This window comes from Lactuca virosa, chromosome 2 (assembly GCF_052849685.1).
Source record: "Lactuca virosa cultivar CGN04683 chromosome 2, Lactuca_virosa_CGN04683_v6, whole genome shotgun sequence".
Classification (NCBI taxonomy): Eukaryota; Viridiplantae; Streptophyta; class Magnoliopsida; order Asterales; family Asteraceae; genus Lactuca; species Lactuca virosa.
Window position 1 is genome coordinate 185,259,951 of NC_136427.1, and position 22,732 is coordinate 185,282,682.

Sequence of the window (22,732 nt, forward strand, 5' to 3'; positions counted from 1 at the left end):
TGCTATAAAACCTTTTTTTATTAGTAAGTTTAAATAATTTACAACAAAAACAATACACTTTATCAACATATTTTGAATAAACTAACCATTTTCCATCAAGTCTCTTTATTTAAGTTTTTAGTATAAAAAGCATACAATCCTTCAAATTAGCATGTTCATTCAAATCAGAAATAGTTCATTCTTTTATTTAACAAGCACCATAAAAACCTTTCAATTTCAACATGTAAAAATAAACACACTAAATACATCAATTACTACTCAACAAAGTAATTAAAATTCTCAACCAAATTTGTTTTCTACTACACTAAATTTGCATAAAATAATCAAATTGGAATAGTGTCATTATCTAATATAATCTAGTTACCTAAAGATTTCTTGTTACAGCATACAACATTTGTCCTCTGAATTTAACTACCATGGTTGCCCTTTCTTCGTAAGCCTTCGTGCCAATTCCATGTCCTTTTTCACTAAAAAAAAAAATTAAAGAAAATGTGAGGACAGGTGTCGCGTCCACAAACAATCAGAGCTCCATAAAAAAAACCTTACTCAGGGTAACACGCTTTGCATGAATCGAGCACAACATTGAATCTTCAAACAACTGAACTATGTAATCTTCTGCTGCCTGAATTTTTGCTTAAATATAAGTTTTCTAGTAATAAGTTTTCATTACTTTGATGAATTAAAAAAGAAATTTATTAATTAATCAAGAAATTTTTATGAAACCTCTTGAAGGGCTTGTAGTGCTTCAGCTTGCCAACGTGTAACTTCAGGGGCAATGTAGTTGCTTATCTCTTTTACCTACAAACTCAAATATTATTACTTCATTAAAGATTTCTTACTATAATATTTCCAATCTAATATATAGTCGAATTTGATATCTATGTTGCATTAGATACAATTTATTAGATCATGGATTAACTATATTTGATAACTTTAAAAGAACAAGACTTACCAAAGCTTACTACTGTATAATGTTAATGTAATTCACAACTTTGTAGCCACATGAATAGAAAGGCTTTTATGTTATAATTTGGTTAATTTGCCACAAAACCAGTTAATATAGATCACTAGAATCCTTAATGTTTCATGATATTTGTATATAGTGATTCTCAATTTCAAATTGGATCAATCTAAACAGGGGTAAACAAAAGTTTCATAATTTGTTTCCTTATATTTGCTAAACCCTAAAGCCTGAATTAGCATGATGTCAATCAATGTGTATAAACACATACATACAAAAGTTTAACATGATTAGAAAGATCAAGACATCTTACAGTTCGAATGAAAGGAGCAGCTGGAATGAGAAGATTAACAGTCTTCTGAAGACGACGAATCTCACGAAGTGCTTGAGTTCCAGGCTTAAAACGATGGGGTTTCTGTTTCTGTTTCTGCCTTTGTCCAGTTCCTGAACCTAAATTCCAAAATACTTCAATTCAGAAAACTCAAAAACACATAACACAAATCGAAATGTAAGCAAAAACTCACTCCCTGCATCCTTTCCCGGAGATTTTCGTGGCTGCCGCGTTTCAAAAAGCAACCAAAAAGAAATAAAACTACATTGCATCAGAAAAACTTCGAAACGACGAATTTTATGGAAAGAATTCAAAAATTGAAACGAGAGAGGGGTTTTAAGAGCATTACCGTACTTGTTGAGGTTGAAGTTGATGCTCCAGCTGCAATTACACAGAGAAGGAAAAAAATTAGGGTTTGAACAAAACCTGAAAACAAAAACGAGATCGGAGAGCAAGAGATGGAGATGGAGATAGTGACCAGATTGTCGCTTGCCCCAACTTCGTTTAGCAGGTTGTTTGGTTCTCGCCATTGTTGATTCGATTTGATATGGGGGTTGGAGTTGCTGCCCGTTGGTGTAGAAACGGTCGACTGGCTGTGGTCTTTTTTCGAAATGAAGGACATATATTTCCCCGCTCAGTTTGTTTTCATTCGGATCCAACTATCTCAACCCGGATCCGGCTTGTGGTCGTTATTTGATTATTTCTACCTATTGGGTTTAAATATTCCTCTTTAAATTCTAATTTTAATTTGGGTTAATAACATAAAACACTTTATATATTGAATTTTTTTTATTAACCCTCAAATTTATTATTATTAATATCATTATTATTATTTTGTAAAATGGTCCTTACATTCCTATTTTTCTTTTATTTGGTCATTTTAGCAAGTTTGTGGTCTTCCGACTTTACAAAAGTTTTTTCGAAAAAAAATCTCAAGTTATATTCTCTTGAAATAAAACTCACATTTGGCAAACTTTTTTGTTTAGACAATTTTTTTTTGCTCATAATCCCTATAATTTCTATTTTTTTGTTGTTTATGGTGTTCTTGATAGTTTTCAACATTAAAATATGAATATGACATTTTTTTTCAAAACAAAGTGAAAGAGTGCATTTCTAATTTTTGTTGGAAAAATAAATATCAAAATTTTATAAATAATGCTTAAAGATTGTAGCAGGTGAAAAACAATGGTCTATGTTGACTTAGAATCTTAGACAACGACCAAAGTTGACTTCATATCTTAGAACTTCCATGGTTATGGTTTAGGGTTTAAGGCTTAAAACTTATGGGTAGGGGCGGAACTCCAACGTTAAAATTAAAGGGGCCGACATCAAAACTTCATAAATAATCATATAAATTAGTTCATTTTGTTAAGAGTTATAATACTCCCTCGGTCACAAAATTATTGTCCACACACAAAAAACACAAATTAAAGAAACATTAATTACCATTAACTTTATTAAATGAAATGACAATTATACACTTTTTGCTGCATTTAATTCTATGGTAGTTGCATTTAACTTTATCGTAGTTTTAGTAATAATGTAGGGTATTGTGGTAAAAATTATATTTATTTTTAGAAGTGGACAATTATTTTGGGACAAACCAAAAACGAAACATGAACTATTAATTTGGGACGGAGGGAGTACATAAAATTCTAGAAAATGTGCGTATAAAATATTCGCTCCTAAAAAACAAACCAAATATCTACTTTTGCCATTTGAAAATGTGATCATTTAATTATGAAATGCCACGTAACCTCCAAATTACCATTTTATTACATTTTTGAAAGTGGACTTACATGTCTTGTAAAATTAAAATGTTGGAATAATATTAATATTAATATACGATAAACTATGGAAAATGATTAGTCTACATTCCAAATCATTTTTAGAATATTAGATGTTTAACAAAATTAAAATTTCTAAATTAAGAAGCACATTAAATAAGTTTAATAATTATTCATGTAGGCTTGCAACTTTTTAATATTTTAATGGATAGATAGCTCTCAATTTGCATACAACTATTGTTGTAGATGACCAGGTGCAAGCATGATATTTTATCTTTCAGACTCATTTACACATCATAAGTATTATACTATAACAAAAAGATAAACTTACAGATCCTGAGATCTGGTGATGGAGGATGCTGTCTTGTCGGTAATAGTTTAAGATTGCACTTCAGTTTGAGCAAAATGCAGAGTGGAGAGACGAAACACATGCAAAGATGAGGGTGGTGAGCATTTTATGTTTCTGTTGAAAATCAGGCGTAGTTGAGTATTCCGACATTCGATGTTTTATTTCCGGTATTTTCGAAGTTCCTGGAAGTGATGATTATTTAGTATGGAGTTTTGTATTTTTTTTTTTAAGATCGTGTTAATAACTTGGATTATAGCATATTTTTTTTGGCTTCTTATAAATGTTTAGTTTCCTAATTAACTAATATCCTAATTTTTAGGATTGGTTTTGATTTTTGTTGTGTATTTTTAAAATTTTAATCTTATTCCATAGATTTCTGATTTTCAAAGTTGATTAGCTATTTCAATATAGTTTTGATTATATAATTTGTATAATAAACTTGAGGGGCCAAGAAAACTACTAAAATAAAATATATACAATACATATACATGGCCCTTAAAGCATCCGCCTGTGCTTATGGGTTATGGGTTATGATCTTGGGGTGTTGGGTTTTTGGTTTATGGTTTAAGGCTTATCGCTTTTTGGCTTTTGACTTATGGTTTAGGACTTATAGCTTATGGTTAGTGGCATAGAGTTTAGAGTCTAAGGTTTATGGTTTATGGTCTGTGGCTTATGACTTATGATACATATTCTTGTTCGCAAAATGCATAATAATATATATTTCTTATTCTCATTGGCAAAATACATATCAAAATCTTATTACAAGATGATCAAAGTTTGTAGCAAGTGAAGACATATGTTTTGACATCTTAACTTGGTTTAAGAATCAAACAGAAAGGGAGTTTCTAAACTCCAAACGATCTAAGATTTCAAGTAAGCTTAGACTATTGTTATTCACCTTGTACAAATATATGAGCATTCTATAAATAATTTTTGATATGCATTTTGCCAACAAGAATTAGACACATCATCATTTTTCTTTATTTTGAAAAATATTGGATGTCATCTTCACATTTTAGTGTTCAAAACTATCAAGAACACCAAAAACAACAACAATAACATGAAAAAAAATGAGACAAAACAAAAAGTTTGTCAAAGGTGATTTTTTTTGGAAAAAATTAGGTTTCTTTCGGAAAAAAAAATGTAAAACCAAAAGATTACCGGTAAAAATGCAAAAAGGGCCAAATCAAACAAAAATAGAAAAATATAAGGACTTTTTTTAGAAAAAAAATAAAGTTATGTTTAATTCAAAAAAAAACAATATATACGGTAATTAACTCTTTTACTCTATCTCAAACTCACAATGCATACTTCAACATTTCATTTGAAGAAAAAACAATTAAATCAAATATGTATTTAATTTTCAGTGAAATTAGTTTTTTCTACGACGACTGTCTTATACACTAACTGATTCTACACTTAAATCTACATATTTTATTCGCCAAAATATTTGAACTCTCAACCATTTAAAAAATAGAATATATTTTCAGTATAGCTAATGTCGTTTGGACCACAAACACTTTGATTTATAAAATTAGTTAACCTAGCAATTAAATTGTGATATAATTATGAAAACAAAGAAAGAAGTTTAAATGGGTCGATGCAACCCAAATAAATGAGAAATTATAAAATTGGTATCTAATGGTCCTAATTGCTAGTAGATATTTATAAAAAGAGAAAATTAAATATTTTCTCACATTTTCTTTCTATTTATCTTTTTATTCGTTTGAAATAATAGTAAATAAAAAGAAAAATGATTTTTAATTTCTCTAGAAAGTTACATTTTGCTTTTATTGAAACATGGCCTTATATATGAGAAAATTGAATATACATTACAGCCCCATCTAAGCTTAGGTACTAAACCTCATGAAAATAAGTTGTTTTACGATATAAAGATTGCGATTAAGGGATTCACGATTAACAATTGAAGATGTAGATTCATGATGTACACAATAGTTTTGATAAGGAAGCAAGAACATTGATTATCTTCGACCTTCGTGACGGTGGAAAACAATAATGTTCACTAGGGTGAAGTAATAAACGATACTGAAAGAATGAAAACAAGGATGGTAAAACGATAATGGAGGGAAGAAATGTTATTGGGGGCGATATATTTACCAAATCAAAACCAAATCGAGTTTAATTACTAAGTTAAAACGAAATATTTTAGAGGTTTAGTACCTAAGCTTAGGTGGGGCTGTAATGTATATTCCCTATCCCCCCCTTATATATATATATATATATATATATATATATATATATACTTAAATTATTGTGTTATAACTAATTATTGTGTGGATGTAAGGATAAATATGGACCAATCATTTTAGTTATTTTAAGAAAATGATTTATCTATATTATTAAATTAAAAAATAGAATAATACTATTTAATTAAAAAATGGCAATATTATACATGTGCATTGCCTTAAAATTAAGAAACACAAATATAAAAAGGAAGTTTTCGGATTTGGGATATTTCATTATCTTAATTTTGAATTCTAATTGTTTTTAATTAATTCAGTTTAAATAATTCTAACATAATTTTTAATCATACCCGATTTTATTTTGTCCGAATGACATTCTTTTATAATGATATTCTATGAAAATGCAAACCATAAACAAATAAAAGAGTCTTACTTCTTGACTTTCATTAAAGACCCATAATTTTTAATCATACTCAGTTTTATTCTGTCCGAATGACATTCTTTTATAATGATATTCTTTGAAAATGCAAGCCATAAACAAATAAGAGTCTTACTTATTGTGTTATAACTAATTATTGTGTACATGTAACTTAACGTATTCACTTTGTAGATAGGATATGAGTTTTGATGGTGGAATACTCACTGTCAAGATCCATAAGGAATTCGTACAACCTCTTTTTATCTTTGGATTCGTTTAGTCTTTTGCCCAACTCACAGGTACAATAAGTGCAATCACAACGTGGAGTGGGTGTTGTCGATTGAATTTATCCAAGATGGAACGGAGTTTAGTGTAATAACCGGAAACAGATGCTCCTTCCTGCCCTGTCGTCGTGAGTTGTTGCTTTAGTTCGTAGGCTCGGGTTGCACTTTCTTTTCCAAACCTCTCTTCAAGATCACTCCAGATTTCGCTAGCTGTGTTAGCGTATTTCGCACTAGATCTGATGTCCTTTTCCATGGCGGCGGTCAGCCATCCTTTTATCATGGCGTCACAACGCATCCATTGCATGTAGATCTCCGACTTTGCATCCAGCTTGCTAATCGTCCCGTCAATGAATCCAATCTTATTTTTGGCAAATAGAAAATTCTTAATCTCTTGAGCCTAATCATTATCGAAAACAAAATACTTCGAGTCTAAGATAAAGATAAACTTTGGAGTCTAAGATAAACTAGCAATCTACTAGGAATAGACAAACCAATTGACACGATAAGACACACAATTTAACTATTAAAATTATAATCAAATTCTTCTCTTTCAACCTATCTAATTTTCAACCCGACATATCTCTACTATTTTTTTTTCAAGCATAGGTAATTAACTATGTTAATACCTCCTTAATTATCAACCCGGCATAATAAAAGATGTTAGATGTGCCCGTTCTAAAGGGAAAAAATGTTTAGTCTACATAACAAATTCCTTAGAAAAAAGTGTTTTTCTATTTTTTTTTATTAATGTTATGAAAGTTTTCAGCAATTTACTTATTTGCATCTGCCACGATTCTGTGAGGATAATAAGCCAAACTAAAATATAAAAAATTAGAAAAGATTTCATGAAATCTGTTACAAGAAATCAACCAGACCGTATACGCACGACCATTGCAATACCCAAATGACGAAACAGCCCATGCTCATTACCCTATAAGTAAAACTTGTCGGAGGCCAAAACGGGTAAAATCAGATTTCGACACAATTAAATTAAGACACGTGGTGGCGACAAGGTTGTGCACGATTATTTCCCAACAGCTGCAGCAAAAGCATATTACCTCTCATCGATGATTTTTCTCTTCAAAAATTGTTGCAAAAAAGTGAACCCATTCATATATATATTTGTTTTAAATAAAAAATTATTAGGGTGAGAAAGATTTGGGTTTTTTTATTAAAAACAAAACCAAACCGAATGTTTTGCTTTTTCTTTTCATTCTTTTTTCAGTTTTCGCTTTCTTCCTATGTGTTTTTTATCTACATTGTTGCTAATACATTTTTAACAACTTAACTTTTATTAACAAAATATAACAATTAGCTAATAGTGGGAAAACCCCTTACAAATGAAACAAAATAATTCCTTTTTTTTAACAATATAACCCAACTACTTTCAATTTTGACATTTCTATTCACAACACATTGGTAAGAAAACTCCATAATCGAGTCTTTAACAAAAGACATTATTCTAAAACATCAATTTTGACATTTTTATTCAGAACACATTGGTAAGTGTAACATCACTAAAATTCATAAAAGTTTTAAACTTTTCAAATATCCAGAAACCACTATTTATTACAATTTGTTTTCAAAATAGTTTAACATCAGAGAAGTCTCAGAAATCATAACATAAAATGTGAGGAGGTGCACGATCAAGCCTTCGCCTTTCTGCGATCATCCGAAGTACCTGAAACAAAATCCACAACTGTAAGCCAGAAGCTTAGCGAGTTTCCCCCAAAATACCGATACATAACAAATAATACACATAATGACATCATGCAATAGGTCCACAACTTTACAGACTGGATTACCCCCGAGCCCACAATATGAGTCTGGCTTGTCTATCAGGCCCACAACTCATATCTAGCTTGCTCTTGAGCCCACAACACAAGTCTGGCTTGCCCTCGGGCCCACAACATATTTCTGGCTTGCTCCCTCAGTCCTCGAACCAGAATACAAATGATTAGCCCTCAGTACGAGTCTGGCATGCCCTATCCGGCCCTCAACTCATATCTGGAATGCTTATGAGTCCTCAGTATGAGTCTGACATGCCCTCCCTGACCCTTAGCTCATATCTGGCATACTCCATGGTGTGTTGGCTACAACACGGAGCAATACAACCTTAACCCAACCCATACAAAATGTCGACATGTAACAAATAAATACACATACAAATAATCATACAGTATCACAGGTAGTCTTACAGATCTACCAGACTAGCATATCAAACTAGCATGCATATCTAATTCATACCATCATATCAATAACTACTAGGATATCAGTCCAATGAGCCGGCCTTGGTGATGTCGACCCCTAAGTATAGTGAGGAAAACTCACCTCATAAGCAACACTGGGTGACAAGATCCAACTCTCAATTCACAGCTCCGAACTCAACTGCCTACAACCACCACATGACTAACTCCATCAAAATCCCAAAATACCTGAAATACCCTCAAGGTCAAACTTAGTCAACCATGGTCAAAGTCAAAGTCAACAGTCAAGGTCAACAGTCCATGTTGACCCAACTCGTCGAGTGAATCTATCAACTCGCCGAGTTCCTTCAGTACTCAGAGAAACGGATAAGACCCGAGCCAACTCGTCGAGTTAGCAGAACAACTCGTCGAGTTCCTACAACATCCAGAAAGTAGGAAAACCCGAGCCAACTCGCCGAGTTGGCGAGGCAACTCGTCGAGTTTTCTTAGTCTTAAAGCATTCAACCATTTCCCAACCGAATCTAATGCCTCAAACCATAGATCTGGTCCCCTGTGGCTGAAATACCACGTAAAGTTGCTAACTTTACGTCCATGCATGGCATCAAAAGGCTAAAACACTTAAACAAGGCTTATTAAGGGACTTAGAGCATGAAGGAGGGCCAAGACTTGATAAAGTTGACAACTTTAAGTCCAAAGAGGCCATGAGATGTCTAGATCTGAAGTTATAGCTTCATGACATGCTCCAATCCAAGAATGGTCCCAAAATAAGCTAATAATGACAATAAATTCTCAAATAATGACAACAGGGAAAGTTCTGGATCTAAAGCTTCTCCCTTCAGCTATGCACCACCAACTTCAAACTTCTTCAAGTAAACACCAAAAAGACACTCTTTAAGCTCACACACACTAAAAAATGAGAGAACGCACAAGCTAGGGTTTTTATGGACATAAGGGCAGATAGGGGTGTTCGTTTGGATGGATCGGTTTGATCCGATCCAATCAAGTGAATCCAAATTGATTTCGGTTTTCAAAACATGGATTCGGATAGTCCAAACTAAATTCAAATCTGATCCGATCCGATCCAATTAAAATTCTGTTTGATCGGTTTTTATAATTCGGTTTTAAAAAACCGAAACATTTTAAAACGACATATAATTATAATATTATCGAATTTTAGCCAAAAAGCGAAAACAAATTATTTGGTTGTGATTTGAAATTAATAAACAACTACTAAGAATGTATATTATAGTTAAATATTTTATAGATATAAAACTTTTGAGAGAAAATGCATATTAATGTTTTTTATCGGGTGAAACGTTTTGAACCTATTTGAAAAAATAACTTACAAAATTAATAAATAACTATATATATATATATATATATATATATATATATATATATATATATATATATATATATTAAAAATAAATAAATAATAAATGTTTATTCGGTTTTTTTTGGACTATTCGGTTCTTATTTTATAAACCAAAACCAATCCGAAATCCAAAATAATAATTCGGTTTTGTTGAAAACCAATCCAAAAATCCGAATATCCGAACCGAATAGTCCAATCCAAATTATCCAATTGGACAATTTGGTTTTATCCAAATAGTGAACAGCCCTAAGGGCAGATAAGGAAGCCACCCCAAAGAGTATAAGGTCCTTAAATAGGGTGCAACACCCTAAAAACTGGGGTTTCATAAATAGTCGCCAACTCGTCGGGTTTTTCTCAACAACTCGTCGTGTTGAGAGCTTCCAACACGTCGAGTTTGAGGCCATCAACTCGACGAGTTCCAAAGGAGAATTTTTATTTTAAGCCATAAATCTCATGCATGGAAGTCGAGATGTTACACTAAGAAAACTCCATAATCGAGTCTTTAACAAAAGACATTATTTTGAAACCTCTAAATCATCCATCACATCGTCGTTATAATCCCTTCCAAAGCAAGATGTTATGAACATATAACTAAGCGGAATCAATTCATACCACAACATTTTGAACCCACCGAACACCAAGAAACCTACACAATTGCATAGTTACTTCACAATTAAGAAATGTTTGATTGACATCTTTTTAGTGATCCATACATGGGCATAAGACCAAGGCAAGATCAACACCAATTTGAATTAGGTTCAAGCCAAACTGCTAATATGTAATTTCCTAAAACATAAAACAAGACAATGTTAACATATGTTTATTATTTGAGTTTTCCGAAGAAACCGTAAATGCATGATAATCACATTAATGTAGACACATTTATACATAAATGACACAGTATTAAATATTTTACTTTAGTTCGTTTTTCCATTTTTATAAATAAGAATACAAATTCAACAAAAAAGTTGTTTTGGAAAAACTAAACAATTTGTTTTTTCTCACCTGGGCTTTGGACGAGTTTTTGTGAACCATTTAGATGATACAATTTATTATTAGTTTTTTAAAACAATTTATTTGTTTTTTTTTGGTTTCAAGTTTTTTGTTTTTTTTTGTTTTTGGTATGGTTTCACTTTTTGCACATCCCTATTAACCACAATTTTCATCTTTTGGTTTTGGTTTGTTTTTTGTATTTTCTTGGTTCAGTTTGATATCTCGAGCATAAAACTGTAGAAAAACGAAATAAACCAAAATACCAAAATTATGTACATCCATGGATATGCTTAATTTATTAAGTATGTTAAAAATTGAATTAATTATTATGATTTTTTTAGAACGGTAGAATTTTATAAAAAGACGTCACACGAAAACATTTAAGAAAGATTAAACTAGTAGAGATTTTGTTCAACAAATAGGGCATAAAATCGAATTAATCTCCATACCTTTGTAAGAAAGATTAAACTTGTAGATATTTTGTTCAACAAAAGACGTCACACGAAAACATTTACTTTTATCGGAACGAGACATTATCATCTCGTAACAGAAGTAGAATCAATAAGAATTTTTTTTTATCAATTTCTGCTCTGGCCGACCTCACTGAAAAACTGCCCGTGCCATCAAGAGACCAACTCCATCTGTCAGGAGAAGAAGAAAGCAAAATCGAAGAAAGTAAAAAGCTAAAATTGACCACTGCTCCTCCTCAACACCTCCTCTCAGACTTCTTCTAAAAGAAGCGTCTCATCCTGGCTGTTGTAACTTCAAGGAAACTGTAATTTATTTAAAATGATGTTTTTGAAAAGGCTATTTTAAATGGATGTTTTTTTGAAAAGCTTTTAGAAATATTAGTGGTTTTTGCAAATATAAAGATGATTCTTTTCAAATAAAAGGTTGAAAATGTAGTGTTTTTTTATTAAAAATTTCTCAAAGTAAATCTATATCTAATATGATTTATAGGACTACAAAAAATACAAGAATAAATATAACATATAAGCTATATATTACTCATAGGTCTTGTGGTTGTAAGTTGTAACAAAAGATGTATAAATGTTGAGGCTACCTCAAAAATCATCAAAGAATTTTTTTGGGTAGCCTTTGCCCTTTGGTGAGGAAATTAACGAGTTAGTAACTTAGTACCAAATGGAACATGCAAAACACGATCGTAAGAGTAATCTTAAATTTAACAACAATAAATATTCAATTAAAGTTTTGAAATACAAACCTAAAGTTATTCAAAAATTCAAACACAAATTAGAATTTGTTAGTTTTTTTTTGTATAAAATCTCCATCTTGTGGATCATTAATTAAAGTAGATGCAGCAAAAGTTGTCAAGACCCGTTAATTCTATACGATGTTGACACAAAATAAATAGGTTTTGATAAGAGATTTCAATTATCTTTTAAGTAAACACGTTAACACGATATAACACAAAAATTTAACGAGTAAAACTAGAGTCAGACTATTTCAACACGCCATAACACATAAGGTCTCAATGCACTAACATGTCAACCCAATATGAACTCGAGACAAGTTTGGATAAAAGTTTTCTATTTATTCAAGTAATGGATTGAAATGACATGATACAAAATTTAAACAAATAAGATCATAATCAAATTCTTTCAATTTGTTTAATTTTCAACCGAACACCATATATCTTTACCATATTTTATAAAAAGCATCGATAATTACCTATGCTAACTAAAGCACCTCCTTAAGTGAATAAAATATTGTATTTCCTAGTAAGTTTAATTAATACCTTTAAATAACAAATGTATTAGAAAAACTCTTCTTCATTTTTCTTAATGCTGTACTAGTTTTTAGTACAATTTTAACTTCATTTGTATTTGACACGATTTTGTGAGGATAATAAAACAAACTAAATAGAATTCTTTTTCCTGAATTCCGTTACGTACAAGAAATGAACGTGGCCATATACGCACACCCATTAAGCCTTTACAATACCGAAAGGACAAAACTACCCATCCTTGTTACCCCATAAGTAGCACTTGTCCGAGGGTAAAACGGGTAAAGTCACATTTCGAATCAATGAAAAGAATACACGTGGCGGAGACAAGCTTGTGCACGATTATTTCCCAGTAGGCAGCAGCAGCAGCTGCAGCAGAAACAGATTATCTCTCTCTCATCGAAGCTTTTTCTCTTTATAAATCGCTGCAAAAAACCCTTCGTTTCTCATAACTCCATTTTACATCATTTCTCTCTTCATCTTCTTCTTCATTATACCTCCGGCGACTTGTTAAGCTAGGTATATCATCTCTCGTTTTTCTCTTTGTTTTCATATGTATATGCAGAATCATATATACATGTATCGATCCATGGTTTATATATACATGCTTTAACTTGTGTTTCTGGATTTGGGTATCAAAAAAGAGTAATATGATCGTAAACCTAGCTAGCATATATAGATTAACGAAATGTATGTTGTTTGTGTTCGTTTTTGTTTTCCGGTTGACTGGATAACGTGGTTTTACTGAAATATTTCTCATCTGATTCATTCCGAGTCTCTATGTACGTATATCTTCGATCGATGTTTGTTTTTCACGATTTACACTGAGAAATAGTTGAATGTTTTGTTACTGATTTAACGATGTATAATTTTGTTGGTTGAATAATGGGTTTTTTTTCTTAAATAGTGTAAGTTGACTGTATATATCTTTCTGATCTTGCTCAGTGTGTTTGCATTTATGCGAGATTTGATGTTTTACTTTCTTAAATAGTGTAAGTTGACTGGGTATTTTTCTCTGCAAAGAACTACGTCTTCCACTTGTTCCTACTTATTTTTGTTAATATTTTTGGTCATTGTTCATACAATGTTAGAGTAAACTTTTTATAAAAAGTTACAAGATAATATATATCACATTCATGAGTTAAATCGTTGTTAAACTAAATGTTGTTGAGTGTGAATCCACGGAGGTTGTTGAGTGTGACTCCACATAAAACTTGGTCAAAAATGGCAGGAACAATGTGAAGTTGTGAAGCCACAATTGTTGAATGAAGACCCAGTTGTGTTTTTTGACTACTTTTGATTTCCATCTCTATATAAGAGATTATTCTGTATTTGTAAAACTCGTATCTAGTGTAACACAGAAAAAGTGCAGATTAGCACCAAGAAATGTAAATTCCTAGTTACCGGTGGACGTAGGTCAGAGAAGGACCGAACCACGTTAAATCCCTCGTGTTCATCCTTGTGTTCTTGTTTTTCGTGAGCTGTGTGTGTGTTTAGAGTCGTGTGTTAAGTGTCTCGATCCTAACAAGTGGTATCAGAGCTTTGGTTTAGCTCCAGAGGGTGATTTTCTGTTTTTTGGTCGAAATTTTTTTTCGTCAAAAACGATATTGGTGTATACCGTTGGAAAGGTCTCGTTCCGAAGATTCCGAAAATATTTTTTTCTGAATTTTTTGACCACCGGAAGACGTCCAAATCGCCGGTCAAAGGTTTGCCGGAATATTGACCGGGAAAACCAGTTCGCCGGAGAAGACGACACTGTAGCACCAGATACTGTAGCAGTCCGCCGAGAAGACGACACTGTAGCAGGACTGTAGCACGACGTCAGCAGTGATGTCAGCAGACACTGTAGCAACACTGTAGCAGATTTGAAAAATTGCAGTTTAGCCCCTGAACTTTCAGAAAATTGCAGTTTAGCCCCTGATCTTTCAGAAAATGGCAGAAAGCAGTAAGCTTCAGATTGAGAAGTTTGATGGGAAAGATTTTGGTTGGTGGAAGATGCAAATTGAAGATTTGCTCGTGCAGAAAGACTTGGACGCAGTTTTAGGTGAAAAAAACCGGAGGCGATCACACAAGCAAACTGGGAGACTTTGGATAAGAAGGCCAAGGCATTTATTAGACTGACTTTGTCAAAGGATGTTGCCTTCAACATTTTGAAGGAGACCTCGGCAAAGGGAATCATGGAGACATTGTCTAATATGTACGAGAAGCCGTCGGCAGCAAATAAAGTCTTCCTGATTCGGGAACTAGTCAACACGAGGATGAGGGAAGGAAGTTCAGTTACAGTACACATCAACAATTTGAACTCGATTTTATCCAGACTTGGGTCAGTGGGAATAAAATTTGAGGACGAAGCTCAAGCTTTACTACTGTTATCATCATTACCTGACAGTTGGTCCGGAACAGTTACAGCCGTTACTAGTTCCGCAGGATCGAAAGAGCTCACTTTTGAGGGAATTCGGGATTTAATTCTAGGCGAAGACGTCAGACGAAGAAATTCTGGGGAATCATTAAGTGAACAATTGAATGCGGTCAGAGGTAGAAGAAATAACAGAGGTAGTGGGAGCGAGAACAGGAGAAGGAGTCAGTCGAGGACTCGAAATGATGTGACTTGTTGGAACTGTAAAGAGTTGGACATTTCAGGAATCAATGTCCAAAAGACAAGAAATAAGTTAACGTTGCAGTAGACCATTCAGATGATGATGTTTTGATCTGTAGTGTGGAGAGCAATGTGGATTCCTGGGTTATGGATTCGGGTGCTTCATTTCACGCTACCCACAGCCGTGAAGCACTGCAGAATCTAAAAGAATGAGATTTTGGTAAGGTAAGACTGGCGAATGATGAGGTTCTTGATGTGACGAGCATAGGTGACTTAGTTTTGAAGACTCCAGTTGGTCCATGGACTTTGAAGGATGTCCGGGTAATTCCAAGTCTGAAGAAACAGTTGATTTCTGTTGGGCAGTTGGATGAACAGGGACACGAGGTTAAGTTCAGGAATGGGCAGTGGAAGGTTGTCAAAGGAAATCTTGTGATAGCTCGTGCACATAAGAGGGGTTCATTATATATGGTCAGTTTACCGTCTGAGGGAGTAACCGTCCCAGTTCAGAAGAAAAACAAAATCCGGTTCATAGAGTCTCGTGGACAGAAGAAGGTTTGCTTTGCAGATGGCAAACCCAGAGTCACAGGTCAGATTCAGGTTGAACGTGTTTGGAACGGTTCAGAAAAACCAGTCAAGGGCATTCATAGCAATGGGAGCAAGGGCTGTGCTTCAGCTAGAATACCCAGAACACAGTGGGTTAAGAGAACCAGTATTCCATCTGTAAAAGTCTCTCCAGATTATCTGCTTCACATGGAGAGTGTCGTTTGTTCTCAGGATGTTCCAGGATCGGGCAGTTCATTTCAGTGGGAGCCGGTGGAGACAGAGAACAGTTCAGTGGCAGACTTAGCCATGACTGATGCGTTGGAGCTAAAGAAAGCTTCAACTAGCCTTCAGGTTAATTGAAGAGAAGGCCAGGGTAACTAGGAAGAAGTTAAGATCAAATACAGATGCACAGTTGAAGCACATGTGAAGATTGTTCCGTGGCTTCAAGTGGGAGATTGTTGAGTGTGAATCCACGGAGGTTGTTGAGTGTGACTCCACATAAAACTTGGTCAAAAATGGCAGGAACAATGTGAAGTTGTGAAGCCACAATTGTTGAATGAAGACCCAGTTGTGTTTTTTGACTACTTCTGATTTCCATCTCTATATAAGAGATTATTCTGTATTTGTAAAACTCGTATCTAGTGTAACACAGAAAAAGTGCAGATTAGCACCAAGAAATGTAAATTCCTAGTTACCGGTGGACGTAGGTCAGAGAAGGACCGAACCACGTTAAATCCCTCGTGTTCATCCTTGTGTTCTTGTTTTTCGTGAGCTCTGTGTGTGTTTAGAGTCCTGTGTTAAGTGTCTCGATCCTAACAAATGTCAAAGTAGGATCATAAATAAAAAAAGGGAGCTGCATAATTTTAGCAAGTTCGTTAGTTATTTATCGTATTCATATCCTTTTTGCAAACTAAGATATATTGATATGCGAATAGATTAAGTAACAATATAGTTTTATTGCTATATCCATAAAATTGTCTAAATATTGTTTACGTTAACAATTTTTAGTGTTCTTTTTGAAAGTATAACGATTAGAACTAAAGTTGCTGACGTGTTTTATATTGTTCTCATGACATACAGAATTACCAAAAAATGAAGGAATTGCCACCACCTCCGCCTATTCCATCAAATTTTGTTCCAGCAAAAGTCAATGAGTCAAACCGGCGTCCAATGGCCAGGCGTGAATTGGGCACTAAAGGTCTAAGGATCTCTCTGTTGACCAACCATTTCAATGTCAAATTAAGCAGGACTAATGACCACTTCTATCAATACAGTGTATATATCATGATTTCAACTCTTTTTCACTATTTATATTCTGCCATAGTTCGTAACATGATATGAGGTTACTTATGAATCACAAATATCTGTTCTTCAGGTTGGTTTATTTTATGAAGATGGAAATCCCGTCGAGGCAAAAGGGATCGGAAGAAAAATACTCGATATGGTTCATAAAACCTACGAATCTGAAATGGGTGGCAAAGGTTTTGCGTACGATGGTGAAAAGACTCTTTTCACCGTTGGTGCTTTACCTGCAACTAAGCTCGAGTTCAATATTGTTCTGGAAAATGCCGCATCAAATAGGTAAAATAACAATGTTTGACTTTTGAGTTTCTTTTTAAGAATCTTGTTGCTAACAGTTAACAAACTCGTGGAATTGTTTGTATAGAACTATCCGAGGTGGAAGCCCAAGTGAAGGAGAAACGAAGAGGTCCAGACGTGTGCCTCAATCGAAACAATACAAGGTCACTTTAAGCTACGCTACAAAAATCCCAATTCAAGCCATTGTTAATGCGCTTCAAGGTCACGATTCTGAGCAATTTCATGAAGCGGTTAGGGTTCTAGATGTTCTTCTTCGCCAACACGCGGCGAAACAGTAAGTCATATACATATGTAAACAAGAAATTCTAGTTAGTTATTCATGTATTTGTATTCAGTTACATTAATCATGGTTTATTTGGGATTATACACAGAGGTTGTCTTCTGGTTAGACAATGCTACTTTCAAAATGATTCCAGAAACTTCATAAGCATTGGAGGTGGTGTTGTGGGTTGCAGGGGGTTTCATTCAAGTTTTCGCGCCACCCAATCTGGGCTGAGTTTGAACATGGGTAAAAAACACTAACGATTTCATCTTTTTTTTTGTCTAATTTTAAAAATTATAATGCTATGAGTCTATGACTGATTATCAATCAACATTGATTTGATTCTATTACAGATGTATCGACAACAATGATTGTGAAGCCAGGGAAAGTTATGGATTTCCTATTTGAAAACCAAAACGTTCGCAGCTTAAGGGAGATCGATTGGATCAAGGTATACCAATTTTGTTCTGTTTTAAACTTATGGATTCAAAATTTGAAACCTTGAATTTGATTCTTTTTTGGTGATTAGGCAAAAAGAATGCTGAAGAACCTTCGCATCAAGACCTTACCCTCGAATCTGGAGTATAAGATCATTGGATTGAGTGAGAAAACATGTAGAGAACAGAGGTTAGTGAAATTGTTCAATTATTTCATGTCATTTTATCAACATTTCTATACGTTTCAAATCTGAATAATTAATTTTGTAGGTTTTCATTGAAACAAAAGAATCAAAGAGATGGGTATAGCCCAAGTGAAGCCATTGACATAACAGTGTTTCAATACTATGCTGAGTATCGACAAATACACCTTGAATACTCTGCTGATTGCCCATGTCTTGATGTTGGAAAACCTAAGAGACCAGTTTATATCCCACTTGAGGTAATTAAATATATAAATCTTTTCAGATTTTGTTAACAAATATTAATCACCCAAATCCAATCTAAATCCTTTTTGTTTTTTTTAATAGTTGTGTGATTTGATTTCCCTTCAACGATACACCAAGGCTTTGTCTAATCTACTAAGAGCTTCACTTGTTGAGAAGTCACGACAAAAGCCTCGTGATCGAATGCAAGCATTGACTGGTGTAAGCTTCTATATCTTAATATCAATTACGAAAATAGAAAATATTAATTAAATGGTAATATAAAAAGTAAAAACTATTTGAATTTTCCTTTTCAGGCACTGAATCAAAGTAACTATGGTGCTGATCCTCTTATTAATGCCACTGGGATTACAATCAGTACCACTTTCACACAAGTCGAGGGTCGAGTTTTGGAACCTCCAAAGGTAATTACAATAAATTAAACATTTTTTTAAATTTATATTATTAATAATAATGTAATTAAAAATTTTGTTTGTACTTTTTCTTAGTTGAAATTCGGGAGAGGAGGAGACATGGTGCCACGTGGAGGTCGGTGGAACTTCAACAACAAGGTCAACCTTCTCCATTTTGACCATATTTACATTTTTTCATTAAATCTAACATTTACATATACTGGTCTTAATTCAGACACTTGTTGAGCCTTCAAGGATAAGCTGTTGGGTTGTAGTCAACTTTTCTGCACGATGTGACCTGAATGCCCTCAAGAACAATCTCCGTGTGTGTTCTCAAGCAAAAGGAATCGTAAGTTCTTTCATATAATTAATCCATCTATTTTTAATATAACATCATAAAAACTTACAAAAATTGAAAATTAATATATATTTTTTTTGTGTAATGTATACAGGAACTCGATCCACCATTTGGTGTGATCGAAGAGAACCCTCAGTTTAAACGTAGCCCTGCCCCCGTTCGTGTTGACAAAATGTTTGAAGCCATAAGACAAAGACTCCCGGGCCCACCTTCATTCATTCTATGCATCCTCCCTGAACGAAAAAATTCGGACATCTACGGTTTTTATCATTTTTCTTCATCTTTTAATATCTACTCTGTTTAATATTATTATATTGGAACTGGAACTGAGACTGATGTCAACTGTATTAATCACAGGTCCATGGAAACGAAAATGTCTTGTGGACCATGGGATTGTCACACAGTGCATCGCCCCGACTAAGATCAACGACCAGTATGTCACAAACATGCTTCTCAAGATTAATGCAAAGGTCTTATTTTCAATCCAAACACATTTTTTTTTAAAAATTTCTTGAACTCGAGTCTTATTAATTTAATTTATTATTTTTTTTATTCAGATGGGTGGAATAAACTCTTTGTTGTCAGTTGAGTTGTCAAATGCTATCCCATTGGTGTCCAGGAATCCCACTATAATCTTTGGGATGGATGTCTCCCATGGTTCACCGGGACGTGCGGATGTTCCCTCAATTGCTGCTGTATATTTTGTCACACATTTTTAATTTCGTCACATTCTTTAATCTAATACGATAATAATTAATAACATATTATTAATATGTACATTTAGGTTGTAAGCTCAAGGAAATGGCCACAAATTTCGCGATACAGAGCATCTGTTCGTGCACAATCTGCAAGAGTTGAGATGATCGATGGTTTGTTTAAGCCTATTTCTCATGATAAAGATGAAGGAATGATAAGGTTAAAATTAATTCATATTTCATAAACATTTACGGATTTTTCAAAGTTTGAATCTCGAATGCTAAAAAGTATTGATGGATGTTTATATGATTTCAGGGAGCTGTTGGATGACTTCTATTTAAGCACTCCAAAGTTGAAACCGAAGAACATAATCATATTCAGAGATGGTGTAAGCGAATCGCAGTTTAATCAAGTGCTTAACATCGAACTCAATCAAATCATTGAAGCGTGTAAGTTCTTGGATGAACAATGGGATCCGAAGTTTTTGTTGATCGTGGCACAAAAGGTTCATCACACGAAATTCTTCCAAGCCAATTCAGAAGCTAATGTCCCACCAGGTTTCCGATTTTGAAATTGTTTTGATTTTGGATGAACAAAAAGTCAAAAACGAACAAAAATTGAATTTTTTTTGCTTTCTTGTGTTACAGGAACAGTCGTTGATAATAAAGTTTGTCATCCTAAGAGCAACGACTTCTATTTATGTGCACAAAATGGACCGATTGTGAGTATTGTGAAAGGATTTGTAAGATATGATTGTGATTAAAGAAATGTTTTTGAATTGATTGTATTTGGGTTTTTTAGGGAACTACGCGACCTACGCATTACCATGTGCTTCTTGATGAGATCGGGTTTTCTGCTGATGAGTTGCAAGAGCTTGTTCATTCGTTATCCTATGTGTAACTCGATAAAAACTTAAATTTTCTAAAATATTAGGTCAAAATTACTAAATTAGTGATTGATTTGGGGATTTTGGGTTTTGTAGGTACCAAAGGAGTACAACTGCTATATCTGTAGGTAAGAATATATAAGATGTGATAATTAATTAATTAGTTATACAATGAATTTTTTACATGTTTTTAAAGTAGAATCTAATGATTATATATGCAGTTGCTCCGATATGCTATGCTCACTTGGCGGCAGGACAGGTGGCACAGTTTGTGAAGTTTGATGACATGTCAGACACTGCGTCTAGTCATAGTGGTGGTGGTGTGGGTGGTTCTTCTTTCACCCAGTTGCCAAAGCTTCATGATAAGGTTTCTAGTTCCATGTTCTTCTGCTGAACAACAGTGGTGGTTATGATTGATTTTTGATAATCAAAACATGAATTCTTAACAATCTGGATATTTATGTTTGTTGATTGATGAGATTTTGAGAACATATTAACACATGGATGTTGATTTTTACTTGGATGCTTGCTATATATCGATTATAATCTTTTTGGGTGGAGTAATTTTCCGTCTATTAATATACATTATTCATAAAAATATGTAAATAATGATTGCATCATACTACTAGATGTGCTCCAAGGTTGCATTGTTGCTTTAAATTTTATTGTATTTGTGATGTTTGATAATGTATTTAGAATGTTGCTTGTATAGATGATAATATATATTTACGTGTATCCACTAGTTTATTAATTAATGCATAATGTATAATTGTATGAGTATTTAATTTGGCATTATTATTAAGGTTTTATAGTAGAAAAGTTTTTTTTCTTTTTTTTGTAACCCTTAAAAATCTTTTCGTTGAAAATGTTAGAAGTTTTCATTCATTTTTTGATTGGCTTAACAAGTATAACTTATAGCTGATAGTTTAGGGTTCATGTCATATTTTGCAATAATATTTTTTTTTCCGAAGTGGCTATGGGCATGCATATTAAATTGGGATAATGACTTGAAAGGGTAACGAACTTTCGACTTTGTTCACATTTAGTCACTAAACTTTTTTTCGTTATTTATTTGTCATTGAACTATTAAAACTGTTCACATTTTACCCTTATGACCGGCTGTTACCGGTCATAAGGGTAAAATGTGAACAGTTTCAATAGTTTAGTGACAAATAGATAACGAAAAAAAGTTTAGTGACTAAATGTAAACAAAATCGAAAATTCGTTTCCCTCTAAAAAGTTCAATGACTAAATGTGAACAAACTTCCTATTGTATTATGTTTTAGCAAATTATTTATTTTTGTTAAATTATAGAAACATTTGTTGATGAAGAAATCTATGAAATAAAAAAAAAACAAAACCCCGAAAAATATATTAAAAAAAACGAAAAACCGAAACCGAAATAAAAAACCAATGGTTTGGTATTTTCCAAAATAAAAAATCACAATTTTCCAATCTGATTTTGGTTTTACAAAAATTCCAACTTTCGGATTTCCATATCTAAATCCCTCCCCCTTTTTATAATCGGAAAATGATTATAAAACCAAAAAGGGAATGAGAAAACGCTCAATTTAGAATTTTCTATCCAAAACTCCCCCTTTATGACATGAGAGATAGAGAGAGACATGTAAACATTTCTATATAAGGTGGGTTCATACCACATGTAGATGTGTGCTTGAGAGATGTAACATTGAGAGTGTTACTAGTATGTGTTAATTATGTAGATTTAGATCTAGATCCTTTTTTGTAAACATCTTTTATAATCGAATGCATCTCTTAAACACCCAAATCACCGTGTTCTTTGTGTGTTATTTAATTCTGCATGCCAAACCAATGGTCATAATTCACATCAGTGAGAATT

General features: G+C 33.3%; 2 protein-coding genes across 2 annotated transcripts; one reads left to right on the forward strand and one right to left on the reverse strand.

Annotated features, from left to right (window-relative positions):
* Window positions 1–158: 158 nt before the first annotated feature.
* Window positions 159–1,911, reverse strand: LOC145156659 (histone H3-like centromeric protein CENH3). Its single transcript, XM_079075945.1, has 7 exons — window positions 1,771–1,911; window positions 1,642–1,673; window positions 1,486–1,516; window positions 1,275–1,411; window positions 724–798; window positions 547–622; window positions 159–467 (listed from the first exon to the last, which is right to left on the reverse strand). Exons 1-7 carry the CDS (start codon window positions 1,820–1,822, stop codon window positions 412–414), a joined length of 459 nt encoding a protein of 152 aa, XP_078932071.1. The 5' UTR covers window positions 1,823–1,911; the 3' UTR covers window positions 159–411.
* An 11,174-nt stretch (window positions 1,912–13,085) lies between these two features.
* LOC145159830 (protein argonaute 4A-like) lies at window positions 13,086–21,437 on the forward strand. Its single transcript, XM_079078874.1, has 21 exons — window positions 13,086–13,175; window positions 16,876–17,070; window positions 17,171–17,376; window positions 17,462–17,668; window positions 17,766–17,902; window positions 18,010–18,107; window positions 18,186–18,283; window positions 18,364–18,535; window positions 18,624–18,740; window positions 18,836–18,943; window positions 19,028–19,090; window positions 19,167–19,280; window positions 19,384–19,549; window positions 19,647–19,759; window positions 19,847–19,984; window positions 20,074–20,204; window positions 20,301–20,542; window positions 20,633–20,706; window positions 20,787–20,881; window positions 20,968–20,999; window positions 21,093–21,437. Exons 2-21 carry the CDS (start codon window positions 16,888–16,890, stop codon window positions 21,263–21,265), a joined length of 2,667 nt encoding a protein of 888 aa, XP_078935000.1. The 5' UTR covers window positions 13,086–13,175; window positions 16,876–16,887; the 3' UTR covers window positions 21,266–21,437.
* Window positions 21,438–22,732: the final 1,295 nt, after the last annotated feature.